Here is a 24,744-nt window from a genome sequence, read left to right as displayed (position 1 = left end):
CCAGCATTTCCTCCTGTGAAGGTGAACTAATCCAGTCCAAACAGGTTTAGAGTGAAAGTGAAAGTTGAGCAGCGTCTGTTCAGAAAAGAGAAGATCATAAACAGAGAAAAGCTCAGAGGTAATTACTGAAGATCAACACTCACAGTTTACTGAGGAGAACAATGAGAACCACACTAATCTGACAGTGTTTTCACATATAGCTCGTTTTAAAAGAAGTTGGTGGACGAAGATGTTTGTTATATGAACAGAAACAGTGAGTTTATGTTTGTGTTGTGTGGATCATTAACATATGAAATATAAAAGCAGATCAAAAGCCGGTTCTCCAGTCTGAATGTTACTTGCTGTGGGTGGAATGTTGTGATTTAGTGTTTCGGTCTGAAGCTCTAATGCAGGGACTGTAAACAGCAGTTCTACTTACCAAGGTCCTTACACCTAACTTTCCTTCCAAACAAGCTCTACAATAGAGCTTCATAGATCCACCAGTGGAGGAGGAACCTCTGACCCAACATGAGTAATATTTATATCAGTTTTTAATGTCTGAAAAAATAAAAATAATGTGTGAAATGAAATTGTTTATGACTTAGAGTAACTATGTTTCAATGAAGAGAGTGATTGAAGAGTAATTGCTGAACTCTCATTGTGGATGAACTGTTCTCAGGGTGAAGTGTGCAGGATCTCTGGACTCCAGAGACTGGACCATGCAAGACTGTCCTACAGTCAGCAGTGGAGCTGTGTCTCCTGATTCAGAGTGAGTTACACATTTAAAACTCTTTACATTGACTATTTATGTATCACTGTATCTTCAGTGGAATCACACACACTCTTCCACACATTCATCTTCTCTCTCTCTGTCCTGCCTTCTGTTCTGAAGTGATCAACTCTATGAATTAAAGGACTTTTATTCAGTCAGCATGAATTAAAAACTTTAAACTAATTTAAACGCACCTTCAGAAACTTCATAGACCAGCAAAGGTCAAATCCTCCTCTACCAAAACTCAGAGATACTGTATCTCACTTAAGGAAGAGGAACAGAAACTGAAATGTGCTCTCTGCTCCTCACCAACCACCAGGGTGCCCACCCATAACTACTCCCTCCCTCTTCTACTTCATATTTATCCTGTTAATCAAATGAGCTCTGATGTTTCACTGTTTGATTGGATTAAAGTGTAATAGTGGGAATGTTTATTAGGTTTACACTCCTCTACTGTCGAACAGCGGCATCCTCTGTAAGCATATATATATATATATATATATATATATATATATATGTGTATATATATATAATATATATATATATATATATGTATATACGTTCAGTCATCTTAATTAAGCTCTTCACAAGCTGTTAAAATTATTTTAGTGCACCTAAAACTACAACATGAAGTCCGGTGTGCTACACTCATCAGTGCAGGAAGAAGATAAAGCAGGAGTGACACATTTATTTTAGCCAGTGTGACCCAAAGAAGCAGACACTGTTATAAAAGTCACAGACAGCACAGCGAGATTCACCGACTCACACAAGAGCCTGTCCTTTCTCCTAAAGGTGTTTTCAGATGGTGCTGTTTCAGCTTGGAGCTCTGAGCACTAAAAATGAGTGAATAACTATGACACTGTAGCTCTGATTGGTCAGCTTGGTGATTAACACATATAAAACATAACACAAAACAGTAAATTCAACTTGCTCTGGTTAAAGTTTCATGCAGCATTGCAGTGCTGCAGTTTGACTGTTTTGGAACACAGTGTTTGAGGCCCGTTACACCTTCACTTGTCACATTCAAGAATGACTGTTTAACCAATGGTTCTTACACAGTTTCACACATTCACCATTGTGAAATAAGTAAAGTTAGATTCTATAAAAAGTAAGTCATAATCACAGAATATATCTTTTTTTAAAATATAACTTTAACACTGTACTTTTAAAGATGCTGAGTTTAATGAGCTGACCTGCGACATTCTGACCTAGGCAGAGTGTCAGAGACAGCAGACTATGTTTTGTCCATATCGGGCCCTGTCCTTAACAAAGCAAGCATTTGTGTGTCATAAGATACAGTTAGTAGAAACATTTAGCATAGTATCAAGGAGGGGCACGACTAGTGATTTTTAAAAGTCGACTAGTCCTAATTTCCGTAGCTAAAGCAGAAAGAAGTTTGGGAGGTCACTATTTTTAGTTTTTTTATTAGTGCAGTTAAAGGTTGATTGACAACAGCAATGAATGCCTCAAATCGTATTTAAAAAAACAGCCAAAGACTGGCTCAGTTAAACTTCCAGCTTCAGTGCTTCTTACCTCCCTTCCTGACCTCAGTATGTCTTTCTGGCATGATTGTCGAGCCCAGCGCTCTTGACTTTAACTCCGAGGTGTCTGTGAGGTAGTGAGCGGTGACTGATGTATGGCTTCATGGTGCTAGATGTTCATAGATCAGTAGTGAGTGAAGTGCTACGACCTTTCATCTCTGTGGAAATACAGAGATGGATAAAATTTTAATGGCCAATAAGGAAAGAACAGATTTAGATTCAGTGGTCAATAAGGCCAATAAGGAAAGTGAGTAGAATGTCTCACCTCAGCGATATTTAATGTTCAACACAAGCTGTTTTCAGCAGCTTTTCTTTCTTGAGAATGAGCTGCTCAACTTTCTTTACAATGAATTTATTTAACTTGGTACTTGGCGCAAACCTACGAACCTAGCTGTTTGCCATGACACCAAACAACTCCTTAAACAGTCCATTATTCAAAAAAAGAACAGCTAATCCACTCAGGCACAGTTTATAATCCATTTAAAACAAAGCAATGTCCACCCCAACCCATCAGCTTAATGTAATGCTAGCTACTTTCTCTACAGTAAGTCTGCACTGTCAAAACAAACCCCAAAAAAAGGTTTCCCTACTGCACCAGGGCTGTAGTCCTGGAGGCTGCAATCCTGGAGGCTGCAATCCTGGAGGCTGCAGTCCTGGAGGCTGTAGTCCTGGAGGCTGCAGTCCTGGAGGCTGTTGTCCAGCACAGTTTGATGAATATCCTGCTGTTTACACACCAACTAAACCTCTTAATTAGCTGCTGAGTTGAATCCGGTGTGTTTGAGTAGGGAAACCACCAATCTGTGCAGGACTCCAGCACCCAGGGACTGAAGTTCACCACCCCGACTTAAAAACCTGTTAAAATATTAAGACGTCAGAATCAATAAAATAATGTGTAATGAGTGGAGACAGAAAGGTCTTGAGTAATGCTAATGTGTGATGTTTCCAGGTTGCAGAGTAAGAGAGCAGCATCTCCAGTGTCCAGCTATGTGTCTATGAAGAGTGATCAGTCCCAGCCGTGTGTCCAGGAGAGAATACGCTGAAGAGTGAGTTATTCTGCTTCAGCATAACACTGATGAGTAATGAAGCAATTGTTCGAGAGCTTAAGCACATGTAGAGCTCACACTCTTACTGTCCATAACTGTAAACCTCATCAGTGAATTACTGCAGGTTATTTATACACATGAGTGTACTACACAGCACGAGATAGGAGATAAAACAAATATCCATAAACCACAAACACAGTGCATGTTAGCTGATCACTGCCCTTACGTTTATATTAGTGCTGCAGTCCAGCTAAGGGACATTCTTAATTAAGAACAGGAATAACCTGTAAATACTACACAAAGTCAATATGAACCAGACAGAAAGCCAGGTAAGACATTCATTTTGTTACGGAGTTGTGCTGTGATGATTGGATCATCAAGACTGTGAACTGTAACCTTTGCATATATAAGCATAAAAGACTTGAAAGCATGTGAACAATCAGAATATGATGTCAGTATAAATCCAGATTATCCAGCAGACCACATACATACTCAGTTGGCCTTCAGGATGTGGGACACATTGTGCTTCATGATTGAAAACATAATGAAGTTCACTATGGCAGCAATGGACAAACATAAAGAAGGAGCTGTTAAATTAATTATACTTTGCTCCAGGTTATTTATCCTTAAGTCAAAGAATATATCCTTAGTCCTTATATCCTTATATCCTTACTATATCCTTAATATATAAAGAATATATCCTTCGTCCTTATATTCTTATATCTTTATATCCTTACTATATCCTTAATATATAAACGATATATCCTTAGTCCTTATATCCTTATATCCTTACTATATCCTTAATATATAAAGAATATATCCTTAGTCCTTATATCCTTATATCCTTAATATATAAAGGATATGTCTTTAATCAAAGCCCCTACTGTTTTTACCTGACCTTGTCAGCTTGCCCTCTCTGTGTTCTCTTAGGTAGGGTGACCATGCGTCCTCTCTTTGCAGGACATGTCCTCTTTTTGGGACTTAAATAAACAGGGTTTCTGAATTGTTTGAAATGTCCAGGATTTAGTTTTGCTTTCATGTTGATATTTACTTTCTACAGTCTGTCCTTTGCCACCCTCCTGCCCCCAGTGTCTTCTGTTTTGAAAGCCAAAATATGGTCCCCCTACTTTACGGCAATCGCTGATCCCATCTTAAGTTTGTTACTTTACTCTGCTAACTTGCTATTTCGAAAGCTAAGGTTCTACAAACCTAGCAACAAAAAAGAAAGGCAGTGCACCAAACTTACACCAGACAAAGCTAGAATTAAAAATTACAAAGTTTATAAAGTTTGCTTAGTTAGCTAATTAGGAGGCTAGTCTAGTACAAGGACAATGACAACACTGGAAAAAAAATGCTCCTTGTTTTTCCCTGTTTGACCTTAGATGACCCCATGAAATTAACCATGACCTTTCATAGGTTCTCTTATTGTATCATTTTGGCATATGGTGTATTACATAAAGAGCATAGAGTCCTGGGAACCTAAGTAAGCTCCCCAACTTACCAGTCTGTGTCTCTGAAAGGTTCCTATCCAGTTCCTACCCGAATCTCATAGATTTGATAAATGCTTTGGTGCTGAGGCAGAGAGCTGGGGGTGAGAGGACTTTCAACTGTAAACAAATAACAAAATTCATAATAATTAACTTCACACAGTGCGGTATGCAGTATTACCGGGGGAGAGGATTGTTTAAAGAAGTATGACGCTTTTTGTATGAGAGGCCATTTAGGCCAAAACTCCAACTTACCTCTCACATTCACTATCAAACCTCTCACACACACCATCAAATCTCTCACACACACTATCAAACCTCACACACACACCATCAAATCTCTCACACACACTATCAAACCTCTCACACACACCATCAGATCTCTCACACACACTATCAAACCTCTCACACACACCATCAGATCTCTCACACACACTATCAAACGTCATACACACTATCAAACCCTCTGACACTCACTATCAAACCTCTCATACACACTATCAAACCCTCTGACACTCTCTATCAAATCTCTCACACTCACTATCAAACTCTCTCACACTCACTATCAAATCTCTCACACACACTAACAAACTCTCACACACACTATCAAACTCTCTCACACTCACTATCAAACCCTCTCACACTCACTATCAAACCCTCTCACACACACTAACAAACTCTCTCACACACACTATCAAACTCTCTCACACTCACTATCAAACCCTCTCACACACACTATCAAACTCTCTCACACACTATCAAACTCTCTCACACTCACTATCAAACCCTCTCACACTCACTATCAAATCTCTCACACACACTATCAAACCCTCTCACACTCACTATCAAATCTCTCACACACACTATCAAACTCTCTCACACACACTATCAAACCCTCTCACATTCACTATCAAACCTCTCACACACACCATCAAATCTCTCACACACACTATCAAACCTCTCACACACACCATCAAATCTCTCTCACACACTATCAAACGTCATACACACTATCAAACCTCTCACACACACCATCAAATCTCTCACACACACTATCAAACCTCTCACACACACCATCAAACCCTCTCACACTCACTATCAAACCTCTCACACACACTATCAAACCCTCTCACACTCACTATCAAATCTCTCACACTCACTATCAAACTCTCTCACACACACTATCAAACCCTCTCACACTCACTATCAAACCTCTCACACACACCATCAAATCTCTCACACACACTATCAAACTCTCTCACACACACTATCAAACCCTCTCACACTCACTATCAAACTCTCTCACACACACTATCAAACCCTCTCACACTCACTATCAAATCTCTCACACACACTATCAAACTCTCTCACACACACTATCAAACTCTCTCACACTCACTATCAAACCCTCTCACATTCACTATCAAACCTCTCACACACACCATCAAATCTCTCACACACACTATCAAACCCCTCACACACACTATCAAACGTCATACACACTATCAAACCCTCTGACACTCTCTATCAAACCCTCTCACACACACCACCAAACTCTCCCACACTCTCTATCAAACTCTCTCACACTCACCACCAAACTCTCTCACGCTCACCATCAAACTCTAAGGCGTTCTTGATAGTGAGTGTAAGAGAACTTGATGGTCACGTTTTCTGATTGGCCCAGAGAGTGATCATTTAAATCATTAGTTTCTGATTGGTTCATAGTCAAATATGCAGTTCACTCTTAAAACAGATGGTTCTTCAGAGGTCGTTTAGTAAAGACAGTGGTTCTATATAGAACTAGGACCACATAAACAACCATTTACCTGATTAAAGAGCTCTTTGCCTGGTGAAATGGGTCTTCAGATTGATAGACAATGTGCTGTAGATGGTGTGACTGAAGTCGTTTTGGTGCTATAGCGGTCCGGGTGTTCTCGGCTTTTATTCTGTTATTGTCAGTGGAAAAATCACGAATTAGCTTTGTTTCACAGTGTCACACACTAAGCATAATAATAATAACAAACAACAACGGAATAAAGGTCCGTAAACTACTTATCAAAAAAACTATCACCTAAACCTGAAGTGGATGTGCAGAGGGCGCGCCTGGTCTCAGAAGGCTCTTTGCGTGCACGCGCCTCTCGCAGGCATGCGGACACTTTAGATTATACTCGCGATTTAGGTTGTTTCTGTGTAAATAACGGTTAATCCAGACTTTTCCTTCACAACAAACAGCACATCAGGGCCTAAAGCCGAACACAGAGTCTCAGTGAGAGTTTAGTTTAATGTACCGAAGGCGCCTCGGCGCAGCTCCGCATACCGCGCCTCTAAAGCTCCTTCCCAAAACAGAGCCGCCACAGTATCATATGAACAATATGAACACAGGACAGCGCACAGCTTTAATTCTTAAGTCTGGAGCTGCATCACTGTAACGAAGTTCACATCTGACGACGCGACATTACAGTGAATTTTTCTCATCATTACTGGGCGGCGCGACTTTCATTCCTCTTTAATTTCGCTGTTAAATGGTGGGAATCCTGTAGAGTCTTTTCCCCATATCGCTTCAGTTTTTTGCTGGTAGAATATCATTTTTAACCGCGATCGCCTGATTGTTGAGCTTCTGCGACCAGACGTGCCCTCTGCACGCTTATTTCTAGTTAAAGTGATAGAACTTTTTACATTTGGGTAAATAAAATACGACCCTTTATTCTACTTCTGTTTTTTATTATTTTATGCTTAGTGTGTGAAACTGAAACAAAGCTATTTTGTGATTTTTCCACTGACAATAACAGAATAAAAGCCGAGAACACAGGAACAGCGGAGCTCACAGCTTTAATTCTTAAGAGAGTCAGGATTCTGCACAACCCCGACAAAAAGGCTTGATTTCAGTGATTTCTTAGTTTCTGAGACCAGGCGCGCCCTCTTCACGTCTACCTTAGGTTAAAGAGCTAGATTTTTTTTATTTGGATAAGTAATTTATGACCCTTATTCCATTGTTGTTTGTTAGTTTATTATTTAATTTCATGCTTAGTGTGTGACACTGTGAAACAAAGCTATTTTGTGATTTTTCCACTGACAATAACAGAATAAAAGACAAGAATACACAGACCGCTATAGCACCAAAACGACTTCAGTCACACCATCTGCAGCACATTGTCCATCAATCTGAAGAACATTTCACCAGGCAAAGAGCTCTTTAATCAGGCAAATGGTTGTTTTTGTGTTCCTAGTTGTATATAGAACCACTGTCTTCACTAAAGGACCCTTGAAGAACCATCTGTTTTAAGAGTGAACTACCGCACATGGGCGACGGGCGTATCTGACTACGAGCAAATCAGGAACTGCTAATTTACATGATCACTCTCTAGGCCAATCAGAAAACGTGACCATCAAGTTCTCTCATACACTCTATCAAGTTCTCTCACACTCACTATCAAGAACGCCTTAGAGTTTGATAGTGAGTGTGAGAGGGTTTGATAGTGAGTGTGAGAGGGTTTGATAGTGAGTGTGAGAGAGTTTGATAGTGTGTGTGAGAGGGTTTGATAGTGAGTGTGAGAGAGTTTGATAGTGTGTGTGAGAGGGTTTGATAGTGAGTGTGAGAGGGTTTGATAGTGTGTGTGAGAGGGTTTGATAGTGAGTGTGAGAGAGTTTGATAGTGAGTGTGAGAGGGTTTGATAGTGAGTGTGAGAGATTTGATAGTGTGTGTGAGAGGGTTTGATAGTGAGTGTGAGAGGGTTTGATAGTGAGTGTAAGAGGGTTTGATAGTGAGTGTGAGAGAGTTTGATAGTGTGTGTGAGAGGGTTTGATAGTGAGTGTGAGAGGGTTTGATAGTGAGTGTGAGAGGGTTTGATAGTGAGTGTGGGCGAGTTTGATGGTGAGTGTGAGAGGGTTTGATAGTGAGTGTGAGAGGGTTTGATGGTGAGTGTGAGAGGGTTTGATAGTGAATGTGAGAGGGTTTGATGGTGAGTGTGAGACGTTTGATAAAGAGTGTGAGAGGTTTGATAGTGAGTGTGAGAGGTTTGATAGTGAGTGTGAGAGGGTTTGATGGGGAGTGTGAGACGTTTGATAGAGAGTTTGAGAGGTTTGATAGTCATTGTGAGAGGTTTGATGGTGAGTGTGAGAGAGTTTGATGGTGAGTGTGAGAGGTTTGATGGTGAGTGTGAGAGGTTTGATGGCGAGTGTGAGAGAGTTTGATGGCAAGTGTGAGAGAGCTTGATGGTGAGTGTGAGAGGTTTGATGGTGAGTGTGAGAGAGTTTGATGGTCAGTGTGAGAGAGTTTGATAGTGTGTGTGAGAGAGTTTGATCGTATATGTGAGAGGTTTGATAGTGAGTGTGAGAGAGTTTGATAGTGTGTGTGAGAGGGTTTGATAGTGAGTGTGAGAGAGTTTGATAGTGTGTGTGAGAGGTTTGATAGTGAGTGTGAGAGAGTTTGATAGTGTGTGTGAGAGGGTTTGATAGTGAGTGTGAGAGAGTTTGATAGTGAGTGTGAGAGGGTTTGATAGTGAGTGTGAGAGATTTGATAGTGTGTGTGAGAGGGTTTGATAGTGAGTGTGAGAGGGTTTGATAGTGAGTGTAGAGGGTTTGATAGTGAGTGTGAGAGAGTTTGATAGTGTGTGTGAGAGGGTTTGATAGTGAGTGTGAGAGGGTTTGATAGTGAGTGTGAGAGGGTTTGATAGTGAGTGTGGGCGAGTTTGATGGTGAGTGTGAGAGGGTTTGATAGTGAGTGTGAGAGGGTTTGATGGTGAGTGTGAGACGTTTGATAGAGAGTGTGAGAGGTTTGATAGTGAGTGTGAGAGGTTTGATAGTGAGTGTGAGAGGGTTTGATGGGGAGTGTGAGACGTTTGATAGAGAGTTTGAGAGGTTTGATAGTCATTGTGAGAGGTTTGATGGTGAGTGTGAGAGGTTTGATGGCGAGTGTGAGAGAGTTTGATGGCAAGTGTGAGAGAGCTTGATGGTGAGTGTGAGAGGTTTGATGGTGAGTGTGAGAGAGTTTGATGGTCAGTGTGAGAGAGTTTGATAGTGTGTGTGTGAGAGGGTTTGATGGCGAGTGTGAGAGAGTTTGATAGTGAGTGTGAGAGGATTTTATGGGGAGTGTGAGATGTTTTATGGCGAGTGTGAGACGTTTGATGGCGAGTGTGAGTGAGTTTGATGGTGAGTGTGAGAGGGTTTGATGGCAAGTGTGAGAGGGTTTGATGGCGAGTGTGAGAGAGTTTTATGGTGAGTGTGAGAGGTTTGATAGTACTCTAAGGCGTACTTGATAGTGTGTGTGAGAGAACTTGATAGAGTGTATAAGGGGTTACATTTTCTGATTGGCCCAGAGAGTTATCATTTAAATTAGCAGTTTCTGATTCGGTCATAGTCAAATATGCACGTTCCCCATGTGCGGTAGTTCACTCTTAAAAACAGATGGTTCTTCAAAGATCCTAAAGACAGTGGTTCTGTATAGAACTAGGATTACAAAAGAACCATTTGCCTGATTAAAGAGCTATTTGTATGATGAAATGGTTCTTCAGATTGATAGACAATGTACTGTAGATGGTATGACTGAATTCTTTTTGGTGCTGTATCGGTCCATGTATTCTCGTTGTTTATTCTGTTATTGTCAGTGGAAATTTCACAACGTCCTTACCAGGGCTGCAGAGCGTTGAGAGAAACAGCAGGAAAAGCAGTCAAAGAAGTATATAAATCCACAGCTCCCCCCCCCCACCAGTTAAACCAGTTAACTAAACCAGAGTTAAACCAGTTCTTTGTGCGGTTCGACAACGGTTCCTCTCCTGCTCCATTGTGTCTGTCTCCTACGCAGATTAACACGCCTACACAACTACGCCATGGGCCATCCACAGCCTCACCTTCCTCCACCACAGCGACTCACACCTGTGACCATCAGCAACCACTGTCTGCAATGGACACCTTTCATCCTCCCCCCACAACTGGAATGTGCAGTGATGTTACATTCACTGCTAATCAGGTGAAGAAAACTGAAAAAACTCAAGCAGAGCAAAGCAGCGGGACCTGATGACATTGAACCCAGGGTGCTGAAACTGTGTGCGGAGCAGCTGTGTGGAATTCTTCAGCACATCTTCAATCTGAGCTGCAGCCTGAAGAGAGTCAGGATGGCATTGGAGTGGATGATGCAGTTATCTACCTGCTGGACAGAACGTACTCTCACCTGGACACATCAGGCAGCACTGTGAGGATCATGTTCTTCGATTTCTCCAGTGCATTCAACACCATACATCCTGTGCTGTTAGGGGAGAAACTACGGCTGATGCAGGTGGATGAATCCATCATCTCATGGACAGTGGACTATCTGACTGGATGACCCCAGTATGTGCGACTGCAGGGCTATGTCTCGGACATGGCTGTGTGCAGTGTTGGGGCACCCCAGGGAACTGTGTTAGCTCCATTCCTGTTCAACCTGTACATCTCTGACTTCAGGTACAACACAGAGTTGTGTCATCTGCAGAATTTCTCGGATGACACGGCCATTGTGGGGTGCATGAGGAACGGACAGGAGGAGGAATACAGGAAGCTGGTTAAGGACTTTGTTGACTGGTGTAAGCTGAACCAGCTGCAGCTAAACGTCAGTCAAACCTGCCTCGTCACCAGTCATCATTGATTGAGCTGGACTGGAGCTGTAACACTCGCAGTGTACAAGAGAGGCCAAAGCCGTCTCTAATTCCTGAGGAGGCTGAGGTCTTTTGGTGTGAGCACTAAGCTCCTATGGTCATCCTACCAGTCTGTTGTAGTGACTGCTCTATTCTGTGCTGTTGTGTTCTGGAGCAGCAACATCAACAAACAAAATTCACAAACTTATTAGGAAGGCTGGCTCTGTTGTTGGAGTCAAGCTGGACTCTTTGGAGTTTGTGGCAGAACAGAGAACGCTTAACAAGCTGTTAGCCATCTTGGACAACACCTCACACCCCCTGCATGCTACACTGGATAAACAGAGAAGCTCATTCAGTGGCGACTGTTACAGCTGCGCTGTGTTAAAGGCTAACTAGCCTAGCACTGTGATTTAGCGCTAACTAGCCTAGCACTGTGATTTAGAGCTAACTAACTGAGCCGTGTGATTTAGCGCTAACTATCCTACAGTGTGATTTAGAGCAAACTAGCCTAGCAATGTGATTTAGTGCTGACTATCCTACAGTGTGATTTAGCACTAACTAGCTTAGCACTTCGATTTAGCACAAACTTGCCTAGCATTGTGATTTAGAGCTAACTAGCCTAGCAGTGTGATTTAGAGCTAACTAGCATTAGGATTTAGCACTAACTACCCTAGCACTGTGTTTTAGCACTAACTAGCCTATCATTGTGATTTGGAGCTAACTAGCCCAGCACTGTGATTTAGAGCTAACTATCCTACAGTGTGATTTAGCGTTAGGTTGCCTAACATTGTGATTCAGACTTCACTAGCCTAGCATTGTGATTTAGCGCTAAGTATCCAACAGTGTGATTTAGAGCTAATTAGCATTATGATTTAGCGCTAACTATACTACAGTGTGATTTAGAGCTAACTAGCCTAGGGGTGTGATGTGGAGCTAACTAGCCTAGCATTGTGATTTAGAGCTAACTAACCTCGTACTGTGATTTATAGCTAACTAGCCTAGCAGTGTGATATAGAGTTAATTAGCATTATGTTTTAGCGCTAACTTTCCTACAGTGTGATTTAGAGCTAACTAGCCTAGGGGTGTGATGTGGAGCTAACTAGCCTAGCATTGTGATTTAGAGCTAACTAACCTCATACTGTGATTTAGCGCTAACTAGACTAGCAGTGTGATTTAGTGCTAAATAACCTAGGGGTGTGATTTAGAGCTCACTAGCCTAGCATTGTGATTTAGCAGAAACCTGTCTAGCATTGTAATTTAGAGCTAACAGCTCTAGCACTGTGATTTAGTGCTAACTATCCTACAGTGTGATTTAACGCTAAGTTGCCTTACAATGTGATTCAGACTTCACTAGCTTAGCACTGTGATTTAGAGCTAACTAGCCTTGCATTGTGATTTAGAGCTAACTAGTCTAGCATTGTGATTTAGCGCTAACTATCCTACAGTGTGATTTAGCTCTAACTAGCCTAGGGGTGTGATTTAGAACTAACTAGCCAAACAGTGTGATTTAGCGCTAATTAGCCTAGGGGTGTGATTTAGAGTTAACTAGCCTAGCACTGTGATTTAGAGCTAACCAACCTAGAACTGTGATTTAGCCCAAACTTACCTAGCCATGTGATGTAGAGCTAATTAGCCTAGCAGTGTGATTGAGTGCTAACTAGCTTAGCACTATGATTTAGTGCAAACCTGCCTAGCATTGTGATTTAGAGCTAACTACCCTAGCAGTGTTATTTAGAGGTAACTAACCTAGAGGTGTGATTTAGCGCTAACTAGCCTAGCACTGTGATTTAGAGCTAACTAGCCTTGGAGTTTGATTTTTGCAGTGTACCATAGCAGCGCAAATAACAGTTAACTAGCCTGACACTGTGATTTAGTGCTAACTAGACTAGCAGTGTGATTTAGAGCTAACTAGCCTAGCACTGTGATTTAGAGCTAACTAGCCTAGCATTGTGATTTAGAGCTAACTAGCTTAGCATTGTGTTTTAGAGCTAACTTGCCTAGCATTGTGATTTAGAGCTAACTAGCCTGGCATTGTGATTTAGAGCTAACTAGCCTAGCTGTGTGATTTTGCGCTAGGTAGCATAACAGTGTGATTCACACTTCACTAGGCTAGCATTGTGATTTAGCGCTGACTATCATACAAACTGATTTATAGCTAACTAGCCTAGCACTGTGATTTAGTTAACTAGCTTACCAGTGTGATTTATAGCTAACTAGACTCGCAGTGTGATTTAACGCTAACTATCCTACAGTGTGATTTAGCTCTAACTAGCCTAGGGGTGTGATTTAGAGCTAACTAGCCAAACAGTGTGATTTAGCGCTAATTAGCCTAGGGGTGTGATTTAGAGTTAACTAGCCTAGCACTGTGATTTAGAGCTAACCAACCTAGAACTGTGATTTAGCCCAAACTTACCTAGCCATGTGATGTAGAGCTAATTAGCCTAGCAGTGTGATTTAGTGCTAACTAGCTTAGCACTATGATTTAGTGCAAACTTGCCTAGCATTGTGATTTAGAGCTAACTACCCTAGCAGTGTTATTTAGAGGTAACTAACCTAGAGGTGTGATTTAGCGCTAACTAGCCTCGCACTGTGATTTAGAGCTAACTAGCATAGCATTGTGATTTAGAGCTAACTAGCTTAGCATTGTGTTTTAGAGCTAACTTGCCTAGCATTGTGATTTAGAGCTAACTAGCCTGGCATTGTGATTTAGAGCTAACTAGCCTAGCTGTGTGATTTTGCGCTAGGTAGCATAACAGTGTGATTCACACTTCACTAGGCTAGCATTGTGATTTAGCGCTGACTATCATACAAACTGATTTATAGCTAACTAGCCTAGCACTGTGATTTAGTTAACTAGCTTACCAGTGTGATTTATAGCTAACTAGACTCGCAGTGTGATTTAACGCTAACTATCCTACAGTGTGATTAAGTGCTAAATTGCCTAACATTGTGGTTTAGACTTCACTAGCTTAGCATTGTGATTTAGCACTAACTATCCAACAGTGCGATTTAGAGCTAACTAGCCTAGCATTTGAGTTACAGCTAACTAGCCAAACTGTGTATTTTAGCGCTATGTAGCCTAACAGTGTGATTCAAACATCACTAGCTTAGCATTGTGATTTAGTGTTTACTCTCCTAGGGGTGTGATTTAGAGCTAACTAGCCTACCATTGTGATTGAGAACTGATTAGCCTAGCACTGTGATTTAGAGCTAACTAGCCTAGCATTGTGATTGAGCGCTAACTAGCCTAGCAGTGTGATTTAGCGCCAACTATCCTATAGTGTGATTTAGCGCTAACTAGCCTAGGGGTGTGATTTAGCGCTAACTATCCTACAGTGTGATTTAGCGCCAACTATCCTATAGTGTGATGTTGAGCTAACTAGCCTAGGGGTGTAATTTAGTGCTGGTTAGCCCAGCATTGTAATTTGGCGCTAAATATTCCTCTGTGTGATTTAGTGCTAACTATCCTACAGTGTGATTTAGAGATAGCTAGCCCAGCATTGTGATTTAGCACTAATTATCCTAGAGTGTGATTTAGCGCTAACTAGCCTAGCAGTGTGATTTAGTGCTAACTAACCTAGGGGTGTGATTTTAGTTTTATCTGGACTGTAAGGTCTGAAGGGTGTTTTATACCGTAATGATCTGTTTTAGTCTTTATTTTAGTTTAGTTTTATCTGGACTGTAAGGTCTGAAGGGTGTTTTATACTGTAATGATCCGTTTTAGTGTTTAGTTTAGTTTTATCTGGACTGTAAGGTCTGAAGGGTGTTTTATACTGTAATGATCTGTTTTAGTCTTTATTTTAGTTTAATTTTGTTTTGATATGAAGTTTAATGAATGTATAAATGTGTGTGTTTGTTCTTCAGGGTGGATCATGGAGGGAAGATCAGGATCAAACCAAGACTGAAGAAATGTAACACACACACACACACAAACTACACACACACACAGACACACAAATACATACACACACACACACACACAGACACATACACACACACACACACACACACACAATCACACACACAAACTACACACACACACACACACACATACACACATACACACACACACACACACAGACATACACACAGATACACACACACACAGACATACACACACACACACACACACACAGATACACACAGATACACACACACAGACATACACACACATACACACACACACAGACATACACACGGACACACAGATACACACACACACACACACACACATACACACAAACACACACACAGATACACACACAAACACATAGATAAACACACAGAGGAGACACAACACAGAGAAAATTTAATGTGTGTGTGACTCTGTAAGATATGAATATGTGTATGTGTTTGTATGATTTATATATAAACGTGTGTATGTATTTGTGTGTATGTGTGTGTGTGTGTGTGTCGTGTGTGTGTGTGTGTTTGTGTATCTGTGTGTATCTGTGTGTAACTGTGTGTGTGTTTGTGTATCTGTGTGTATCTGTGTGTGTGTGTATACAGATGCTGTTAATCTCACTCTGGATCCAAACACAGTGGACAGTCGTCTCTCTCTGTCTGAGAGGAACAGAGAGGTGAAGTGGGTGAGAGAAGATCAGTCGTATCCAGATCATCCAGCCAGATTTGAGTACTGGTCTCAGGTTCTGAGTGTGGAGAGTCTGACTGGACGCTGTTACTGGGAGGTTCAGTGGAGTGGATGGGTTTATATATCAGTATCATACAGAGGAATCAGGAGGAAAGGAGGCAGTAATGACTGTGTGTTTGGATTCAATAATCACTCCTGGAGTCTGATCTGCTCTAATAAGAGATACTCTGTCTATCACAATAATCAGAGAACTGTCCTACCTGCCCCCCCCTTCCCCTCTAACAGAGTAGGAGTGTATCTGGACTGGGGGTCCAGCACTCTGTCCTTCTACACCATCTCACCTAACACACACACACTGACCCACCTACACACACTCACCACCACATTCACTGAACCGCTCTACGCTGGATTTAGAGTTTATTATGACTCCTCAGTGAGTCTGTGTGAGGTAGAATAACCTGTACAGAGAGAGAGAGAGAGAGAGAGAGAGAGAGAGACAGAGAGAGATACAGATAGAGAGAGAGAGACAGAGAGAGAGAGAGAGAGAGAGAGAGAGGGAGTGGGGGGGTGGGGTCAGGTTGGTGAAAATGTGTTTGTTGTTTATCAGTTTGATCTCAGACTGTAAATATGAGAGAATTCAAACCTTTCTGTGTTTAAATTATTCAGAATAAATAAAGAGAATAAAATAAACTGTTTTCTCTAAAATGTGATTCAGAAAAAGATTCACTAAACAGAACAAACACACATATTTATACACACACACATTAACACAAACACATTACACATTTACACACACACACACATTTACACACACACACTCAAACACGCACTCACACACATAAATCTCACTCACCAGAGAAATGTTATTATTTTATTTAAAGTAAAGTATTATTTTATTAAAGTCAGTAATAAAGTATTTTGAAGGGAATATAAACCTACACTGTATAAAGAAATTGTAAGATAAAGCTCACGAGGCTATCAGCAAGCAGATGACCGCGCGCCCGGAGGCTGCACTTATTGTTGCGGGGGACTTTAATCGGAATAACCTGCGAACCTACTGTCCGACATTATTCCAGCACGTAACATGTTTCACTCGGAAAGACAGGATTTTAGACCATGTTTACTCCAGCATCCGGAACTGTTACAAATCCCTCCCCCGACCCCCGTTCGGCAAATCAGATCACTCCTCCATCCTGCTCCTGCCCACCTATAGGCAGAAGCTGAAACGGGGGCCGGTCACTACCAGGGAGGTGCGCCGCTGGTCTGACCAATCAGACGCTATGCTGCAGGATTGTTTTGATCATGTGGACTGGGAAATGTTCCGTGATTCGTCGGGCAGCGTTGACGAGTACGCAGACACAGTCATTGCCTTCATACGCAAGTGTGTGGATGACGTAGTGCCCTGCAGACAAGTCCGCGTTTACCCCAATCAGAAGCCCTGGCTGAACTGTGAGGTTCGCTCCGCCCTCAGCACACGTAGCGCTGCATTCAGAGCGGGAAATACGGAGGAGTACAAGCAATCCAACTACGCTCTCCGTAAATCCATCAGAGCAGCTAAACGCGCGTACAGAGTGAAAGTGGAAGCACAGTTCAACACAGCCAACACACGAAAGCTTATGGCAGGGGTTAAATACAGTCTCTGACTATAAAACTGCCTCTCGCACTCTGCCCAGTACCAGCGCTGATCTGCCGGATGAGCTTAATAACTTCTACGCTCGCTTCGACGGAATTCCCGCAGCACCACTGGAGAGCGCCCCGCCCACCGCTGATCCCAACCCCCCCTCCGTCTCCGTAGCTGATGTGTGCAGAGCCTTCAAGAGGGTGAACCCACGCAAGTCAGCAGGACCAGATGGCATTCCCGGGAGAGTGCTTAAAGCCTGCTACAGGAAACTAGCAGGAGTTTTTGCAGACATTTATAACACCTCACTGTCTCTCTCGGTCGTGCCAGCTAGTTTCAAACTAGCCACCATTGTGCCAGTTCCAAAGACAGCTAGTATTACCTGTCTGAACGACTGGCGACCTGTTGCCCTGACCTCCATCTTAAGCAAATGCTTTGAGAGGCTGGTCAGGGATATCATCTGTTCCTCACTGCCTGCCACCCTGGACCCACTGCAATTTGCATATAGGCGGAATAGATCCACCAACGATGCAATCGCCCTGACCCTGCACACTGCCCTCTCCCACCTGGAAAAGAAGGACACGTATGTGAGAATGCTGTTTGTAGACTACAGTTCAGCATTCAACACAATCGTTCCTTCGAGGCTCGACTGCAAGCTCCGGGATCTGGGTCTGAACAGCACACTGTGCAGCTGGATCCTGAACTTCCTGACGGACCGACGGCAGGTGGTAAGGATGGGAAATTTTCACATCCTCTTCTTTGACCCTCAACATCGGAGCCCCCCAGGGTTGTGTGCTCAGCCCGCTCCTGTACTCCCTGTACACCCATGACTGCACTGCTAGACACAGCTCCAACGTCATCATAAAGTTTGCTGACGACACAACAGTTGTGGGCCTGATCTCCAACAACGATGAATCGGCCTACAGAGAGGAGGTTAAAATCCTGGAAAACTGGTGCCAGGAGAATAACCTCTCTCTAAACATCAGTAAGACCAAGGAGCTGATCGTGGACTTCAGGAAGCAGGAGAGAGTACACCCATCGATTTCCATCAATGGGACTGCGGTAGAGAGGGTCAGCAGCTTTAAGTTTCTCGGTGTTCACATCAGCGAGGACCTGACATGGGCAGTGCACACCTCACAGGTGGTGAAGAAGGCCCACCAGCGCCTCTACTTCCTCAGAAGGCTGAGGAGGTTTGGCCTGAACCCCAGCATCCTTAAGACCTTCTACACCTGCACTGTGGAAAGCATCCTGACGGGCAGCATCACCACCTGGTACGGGAACTGTACTGTTCGTGAGAGGAAATCTCTGCAGAGGGTGGTGCGGACAGCACAGTCCATCACCGGGGTTCAGCTCCCTAATCTATTGGATTTATACACCAGCCGCTGCCTGAGGAAATCCAGAAGGATTATGAAGGACCCCTCCCATCCTAGCCACTGTCTGTTCTCTCAGCTGCCGAGTGGTAGGAGGCTCAGAAGCTTAAAAGCCAGAACCAGTCGGCTCAAAGACAGCTTCTTCCCCCATGCAACCAGGCTATTGAACAGCCAGTAATCACTGCTCTGCCCAGCCCAACCCTTCCCATTACACGTACGTGCACCCACTGTACTCCCGCACTTTGCTTGCATAGTTGGACTTTGAATACCTATCCAAAGACAATACTCTCCCCCTGCGCTTCCACTTAACTTCCTGTACCTTGCACTTTACTAAATACTCTGCCACCTACTGTACCATCTTCTACCTCCACACCTAGTGTGATTATTTGCACATCTACATAGCATTGTAATATCCATTACTATATATAGTATATAGTTGATTACACCCACCCTACATTCCCAGTGCAATATTATATGTCTCGGTGCACTATTATTATTTTTAAGTTATTGTGTAAGATTATATGTATATATTTTAGTTAAATTGGTTTTATCTATTCTTCTATCCTATCTATAGTTTTGTTTATCTATGTTGTAAATACTGTTCTCTGCATAATTTGTGGAACTCGCACTCAAGTTTTTCACTCACCTGTGTCCCTGTACTCTTGTGATGTGACAATAAATCTGATTTGATTTGATTTGATTTGACATGACTGTGTTGGTTCAATGGTGACTGGTGTTACGGTAAATTCAGTCCCCCTGTGTCCCCTCATTGCGCATATCTAAATCATGACGTCTTCAGCTGACGCTGCACTGCAGGGCTTAGATGGTCTGACTGTCTGAACTGAGTCTGAGGAGGATGTCGTCCAATCTTTAATGTCCTACACATCACATTAATCTAAGATTAATGTTCATTAATTTTATACAGTTTTATACAGTTGTATGTAACACAGCTCATAAACTGTGTGGTTTGGGTCAAATTTGAAGTGGCCAGTTTAGCAGCTTCCATACAAATGAACACAGGCACAACTTTGTAATTAACATCTGGCCAACACAACACAGAGCCCTGATAGAGCTCTTTCTGCTGGTTGGAGAAAAAATCAGTTTTGGTTCATATTGTGACTCATTAGGTTAAAATAAGTATTTTTTCTTCAGATTTTCAAAAATAAAGTCTCAATAATCTCATTACTCAACAAGGAAGCGCATAATTATTTTATAATGAGTAATTATTTTGAGAAAATAAGATTATTTGAGTCAGAAAATTCTGGAAAATATTTATTCATTTGGACTTTCTGATTTGGAACACCTGCTCATCTCAGATGAGGTTGAGTTCAGTACATTTGGAAACTGTGAGATATTGTACATTTTTAAAACTTGCTCTTAAGACACTTTGTTGAGTGTAAATAGACCCAAAGTTTCAGGAACAGCAGTTTGAAACTGCACACAGTCAGTATTAACTGGTATTCACCATCAGCCCACTGTGAGAGAGATCAGAGTAGGTGCTGTTTATGGTGCAGAAAACTTTAGTAAATTTGTTCTTTAGGCTCGTGTTTCATACAGAACTCGCAGATTTACACTTGAAACTGGATCTACAAGCTCAGAACATCAGGTCCTCTGTTTACTCCAGATCACCCAGAGAAGGTCGGGGCTGATTCCACTTCAAAACATCTACTGCATTAAGAGTCTGCTGGTATGTTTGAGTTCAGTCTGTAATGAACCCTGAAAGCCACGCCCCCTACCAGAGTCTGATGTCTGATCACTGTATTCTCAGAAAGTAATTCAGGCTTCTGTTTTCAGCTTCATGCTAATGATCTTTAGTCCATGTTTATAATAACAGTGAGTCATACAGAGTCAGAAACCACATAATCAAGACTATTAGAGACACTGAAGACCTCCACACAGGAGCTTCAGGGGTTTTAGCTGCACTGTGTCCTCAGTGTAGAGGTCTGCACTCCCACAGGACCCGACACAATATCTGGTGGCAGGGGAGTAATTTTCAGTGTTGCTCGCAGGAGCAGGCGGGAAAAAGCATGCATGAAGAGAAATCCCACAAATTAATGAACAGCCTAAATAAAATAGAACAATCACTAAATCATATATATAAACAATATAGAAAGAAAACAGTAAAACAATTAAAATGTCATTCTAAAGAGCTGTGAAGCAGCTGATCACATAAACATTCTCTGGGATTCATTGTCCCAGAGGAAACAGCTCAAAACAGACATTAACGTCACCCAGCGCTCACAGTAACACTGTGGTTTAATTCCTGCTCTTAAATGGTGAATAAACGCCGTTTGGTGAAGTTACTCACAGTGAGCCCGATGACCATGACTGTCATGTTATTTCAGCAGAGAATAATGTATCTGTGATTAGACTGTGTCAGATATTAGATGTCAGTTTGCCTTGACGAGACTGCACGGGCGGAGGTGGGACAAAACGTTCAGTCGTGGGAGGGAGCGGGACAAATGATTCAGATTTTCTGCTGGACTGAAAATACAGTCCCGCAGAGACCTCTACTCCAGGGCAGCAGACTGGAATGTGTTCTGACCGGTTCCTGCCGTTTAGAAAGCTTATCGGATAATCACTGGGTCTGGACAGGGTGAAGCACAGACTGTGTGTATGTAAGGGAACAGAGAGGTCTGATGAGAGCTGTTCTGAACTGTTCTCTCTAAACTAATCCTGCTCATCCTGATGAACACAGACCTGAACTTCCTTCTTTACTGAGGGCTGAATCCACAACAGCTGACTCTGCTCTCAGGTACTGTGTGTGTACATTAACCTAGTTTACTGTGGTTCTTCATGACAGTGAGTTTTAGTTCAGTGTGGAAAGACTGCATAGTGTTCAGGCTGAGTGTGTGTGTGTGTGTGTGTGTGTGTTACCTGTTTTATTATCTAGTAGGATGAAGTAAACACTTCTGCTAGACACTTTTTATGCATTTCTTATTCATATCACTGCTGTCGGAACAAAACCTCGTATCTCCAAAATGAAAACTTTACAGGAGAAGGAAAAAACACACTCTACTTTTAATGTAAGTCAATGGAAACAGACTTTTTTCCAAGTAATTGTGGTTCATTTCTTTTGGTCCATTTTGTCATTAAATTTACACACAATATAAAAGACAACAGGTATTTTCACATTATATAAAAACTGAAAAACAACAAAAATTGAGATATGAGGTTTTGTTCTGACAGCAGTGATATATTAACCATATAATTATAAAATGGTTTATTATACGATTAAAAATGATAAAAAGGCAGTGGTCATCTGACACTCTGACACAGGACTGAGATGGAAAAGTAGAGTTTAACTAAAGGACGATAAACTCTGTCTGCTGTTAACCTGGACAGTAGACTTGAGCAGTGCATTGTGGGAGGTCACTAGTTAAGTGTTTAAAAATCTGAATATTTAGTGTTTCTGGTTTTAATTAATAAGATCACAGAAAACTCTCTATTAAACCTGAGTCTGTTGTGCCTCTTCATGTTCAGTGATGAACGCGCTCTAAAAGAGCTGCAGATGACGGATCTGGAAGAGTTCCAACGCTATCTGATCAAAGGAGTGGAGGGTTTTAAAAGCGTTCTGAAGGGTCTGATGGAGAACCCTGATGAAGACGGCACTGTGGACAGGATGGTGGAGAGTTACAGCCTGAATGGAGCTGTGGAGATCAGCCTGAAGATCCTGGAGAAGATAAACCAGAACCAGCTCACTGAGGATCTCAGACAGAGGATCAGTCTCAGAGAGAGCAGCACAGGTAAAACCACATTTACCCAATTAATAAAAAATTCTTTTCTTCCATGATGTACAATCTTTTTCATCCTCTTTACATTTTCAACCAGCAGAGTGCACTGTCCTACTAATACATTTATTATTTACTATTCATCTTTTTTATTTTCCATATAGGGTACATATAATGTTTATATATTTTTACAAATGAACGTTGGTAAATAAAACTCAGTAATTACTCAAAACATTACAGCTCAGTTATTTTCACAAAAGACATCATCAAATTCTCTGTTCATGTTGTCCATCTTTTCACTGTCAGAAACCAAAGACTGGAACAGTAAGATTTATTATTCCTTAATAATAATAAATATGAAACAGTCTGTCTATATGTTTGAAATGATAAGCACTTCAGTTTAAATTAAAAAGTTAAAAAGTGTTGGGGTAACTGTTACAAAGTAACGCATTACAGTTAAATATTTTGTAATCACATTACAGTTACTAAAATCATTAAAAGTGTTCCTTGCGTTACTCATGTTTTTCTATAAAAATATTAATTTAATACACAAAATATAAAGAAGTTTCCAAGCGTTTCTGTTTTCTGTTACTTTGTGGGCAGCATAGCTGGTCATGTGACCATGACTGTGAAACACAGTTTGGCAACAATGTCACAGGATGAGAGTGGATGCTTCCACAAATGGAGATTCTCATTATTCTGAATTGGTTTCACACAAAAACAGTACCGTGAAGTGAAGTGTAGCTCTGTCCAAACCAAAAACACCTTTAAACTGCTGAAGAACTTAATCAGGGTGGAGGCTAAAACAAAACACGTGGCTAAAGACCCCTGTACTGAAGGATAGAGAGCCCCAACAACCAAATAAGATAAACAGGGTTTTCATTCAGCGCCAGGAATGAAAGGAGAAATGAAGAGACTTGTAACGAGATACATAGTCAAGGAAATGCTGCCACTGTCTACTGCAGATTTGCCATCATATAGACCAGGAGTCGGCAACCCACCTTAAATGGTGCCTGAGGCGGAAGAATGTAACTGCTGCACCATTTAAGGTGGAACTGGAAAATTCTAATGAGAAGCCGACTACAGCTTCACAACGTTTTAGTGTTTGACAGTGTCTCATTGCAGATTAAACGTATCAAGAAACCAGTTGGAGTCATTTATAAATGCTAATAAATTAATTCGTCTCCAAATTATCAATTGGACTATAATCTTCTATTGCACAAACACATATGGACTTGTTCTGAGAAAATAGTAGCACCAAATATAGTGACATTCATTTCATACATGTTTAATGTTGCTGTTTCTGGTACATTTTGTTTCTAAATAAACTAAGGAAGAAGAACGATCGTCTACTATTTTTGTACTTTCCAGATATGTTTATAGCTTTGATTCCAGTATGTTTTGTATGGGTTTTAGAATGTAACTTAAAAGTAATGAGGTTTGAGATTCCATTTTCCAGAAAGTAATGAGTAAAGTAATCCCATTACAATTGTAGTTAAGTACTGAGTAATCGGTAATGGATTACTTTTTTTGAGTCACTACCCCAAAACTGTTCATGACTGCATGAGTGCACAGTAAAATCTGTCATGTGACATAAGCTGTTGTGACATTATGCATTAGTTATGTAAAGAAAGTATAAATATATTCTGATCACGATAATCAACAACATAGATTTTCATGAATGTTTGATTAATAACTAATACTTTTCAGAATATAATTAAAGGAATTATTCCTAAAAAGTAACAAATATACTGTTGTCCACTCACCCCAGACGTAATCTATCAGCCAAGACTTGTTTGGTGTCCAAATTCAGCTTCTTTAGCTTAGAACTGGAGCTACAGGGCTAATCTAGCTAACAAACAGTAGGAGTGAATAGTCACCCAAATCTTTTCTGTAAATCCATCTCCAAAACTTGTCTCAACCTCCCTTAAACCTCATCCAGGTCTTTATGAAGGTGGTGCAGGCTTGTAGCTGTGGTTTGGAACACAGTGTGATTTACTGTGAGAT

General features: G+C 41.5%; 1 protein-coding gene across 3 annotated transcripts; it reads left to right on the top strand.

Moving 5' to 3' along the window:
* On the top strand, positions 1–16,728 carry LOC118800401 (stonustoxin subunit beta-like). Of its 3 annotated transcripts, none has more exons than XR_005006232.1 (5): positions 1–118; positions 659–748; positions 3,239–3,335; positions 15,292–15,338; positions 15,937–16,728. XR_005006232.1 is itself a non-coding variant. In XM_036560611.1 (2 exons), the coding sequence occupies exons 1-2, from the start codon at positions 15,263–15,265 to the stop codon at positions 16,473–16,475; spliced, it is 615 nt and encodes a 204-aa protein (XP_036416504.1). In that variant the 5' UTR covers positions 14,831–15,262; the 3' UTR covers positions 16,476–16,728. The 3 variants fall into 3 exon arrangements, 1 of the variants encoding a protein (XP_036416504.1); XR_005006233.1 differs by lacking the exon at positions 1–118 and adding an exon at positions 158–253; XM_036560611.1 differs by lacking the exons at positions 1–118; positions 659–748; positions 3,239–3,335 and having other exon boundaries at positions 14,831–15,338.
* Positions 16,729–24,744: the final 8,016 nt, after the last annotated feature.

The sequence above is a fragment of the Colossoma macropomum genome, unplaced genomic scaffold (assembly GCF_904425465.1).
Source record: "Colossoma macropomum unplaced genomic scaffold, Colossoma_macropomum, whole genome shotgun sequence".
In the NCBI taxonomy this organism is placed as follows: domain Eukaryota; kingdom Metazoa; phylum Chordata; class Actinopteri; order Characiformes; family Serrasalmidae; genus Colossoma; species Colossoma macropomum.
This window is presented reverse-complemented; position numbering and strand designations above follow the sequence as displayed.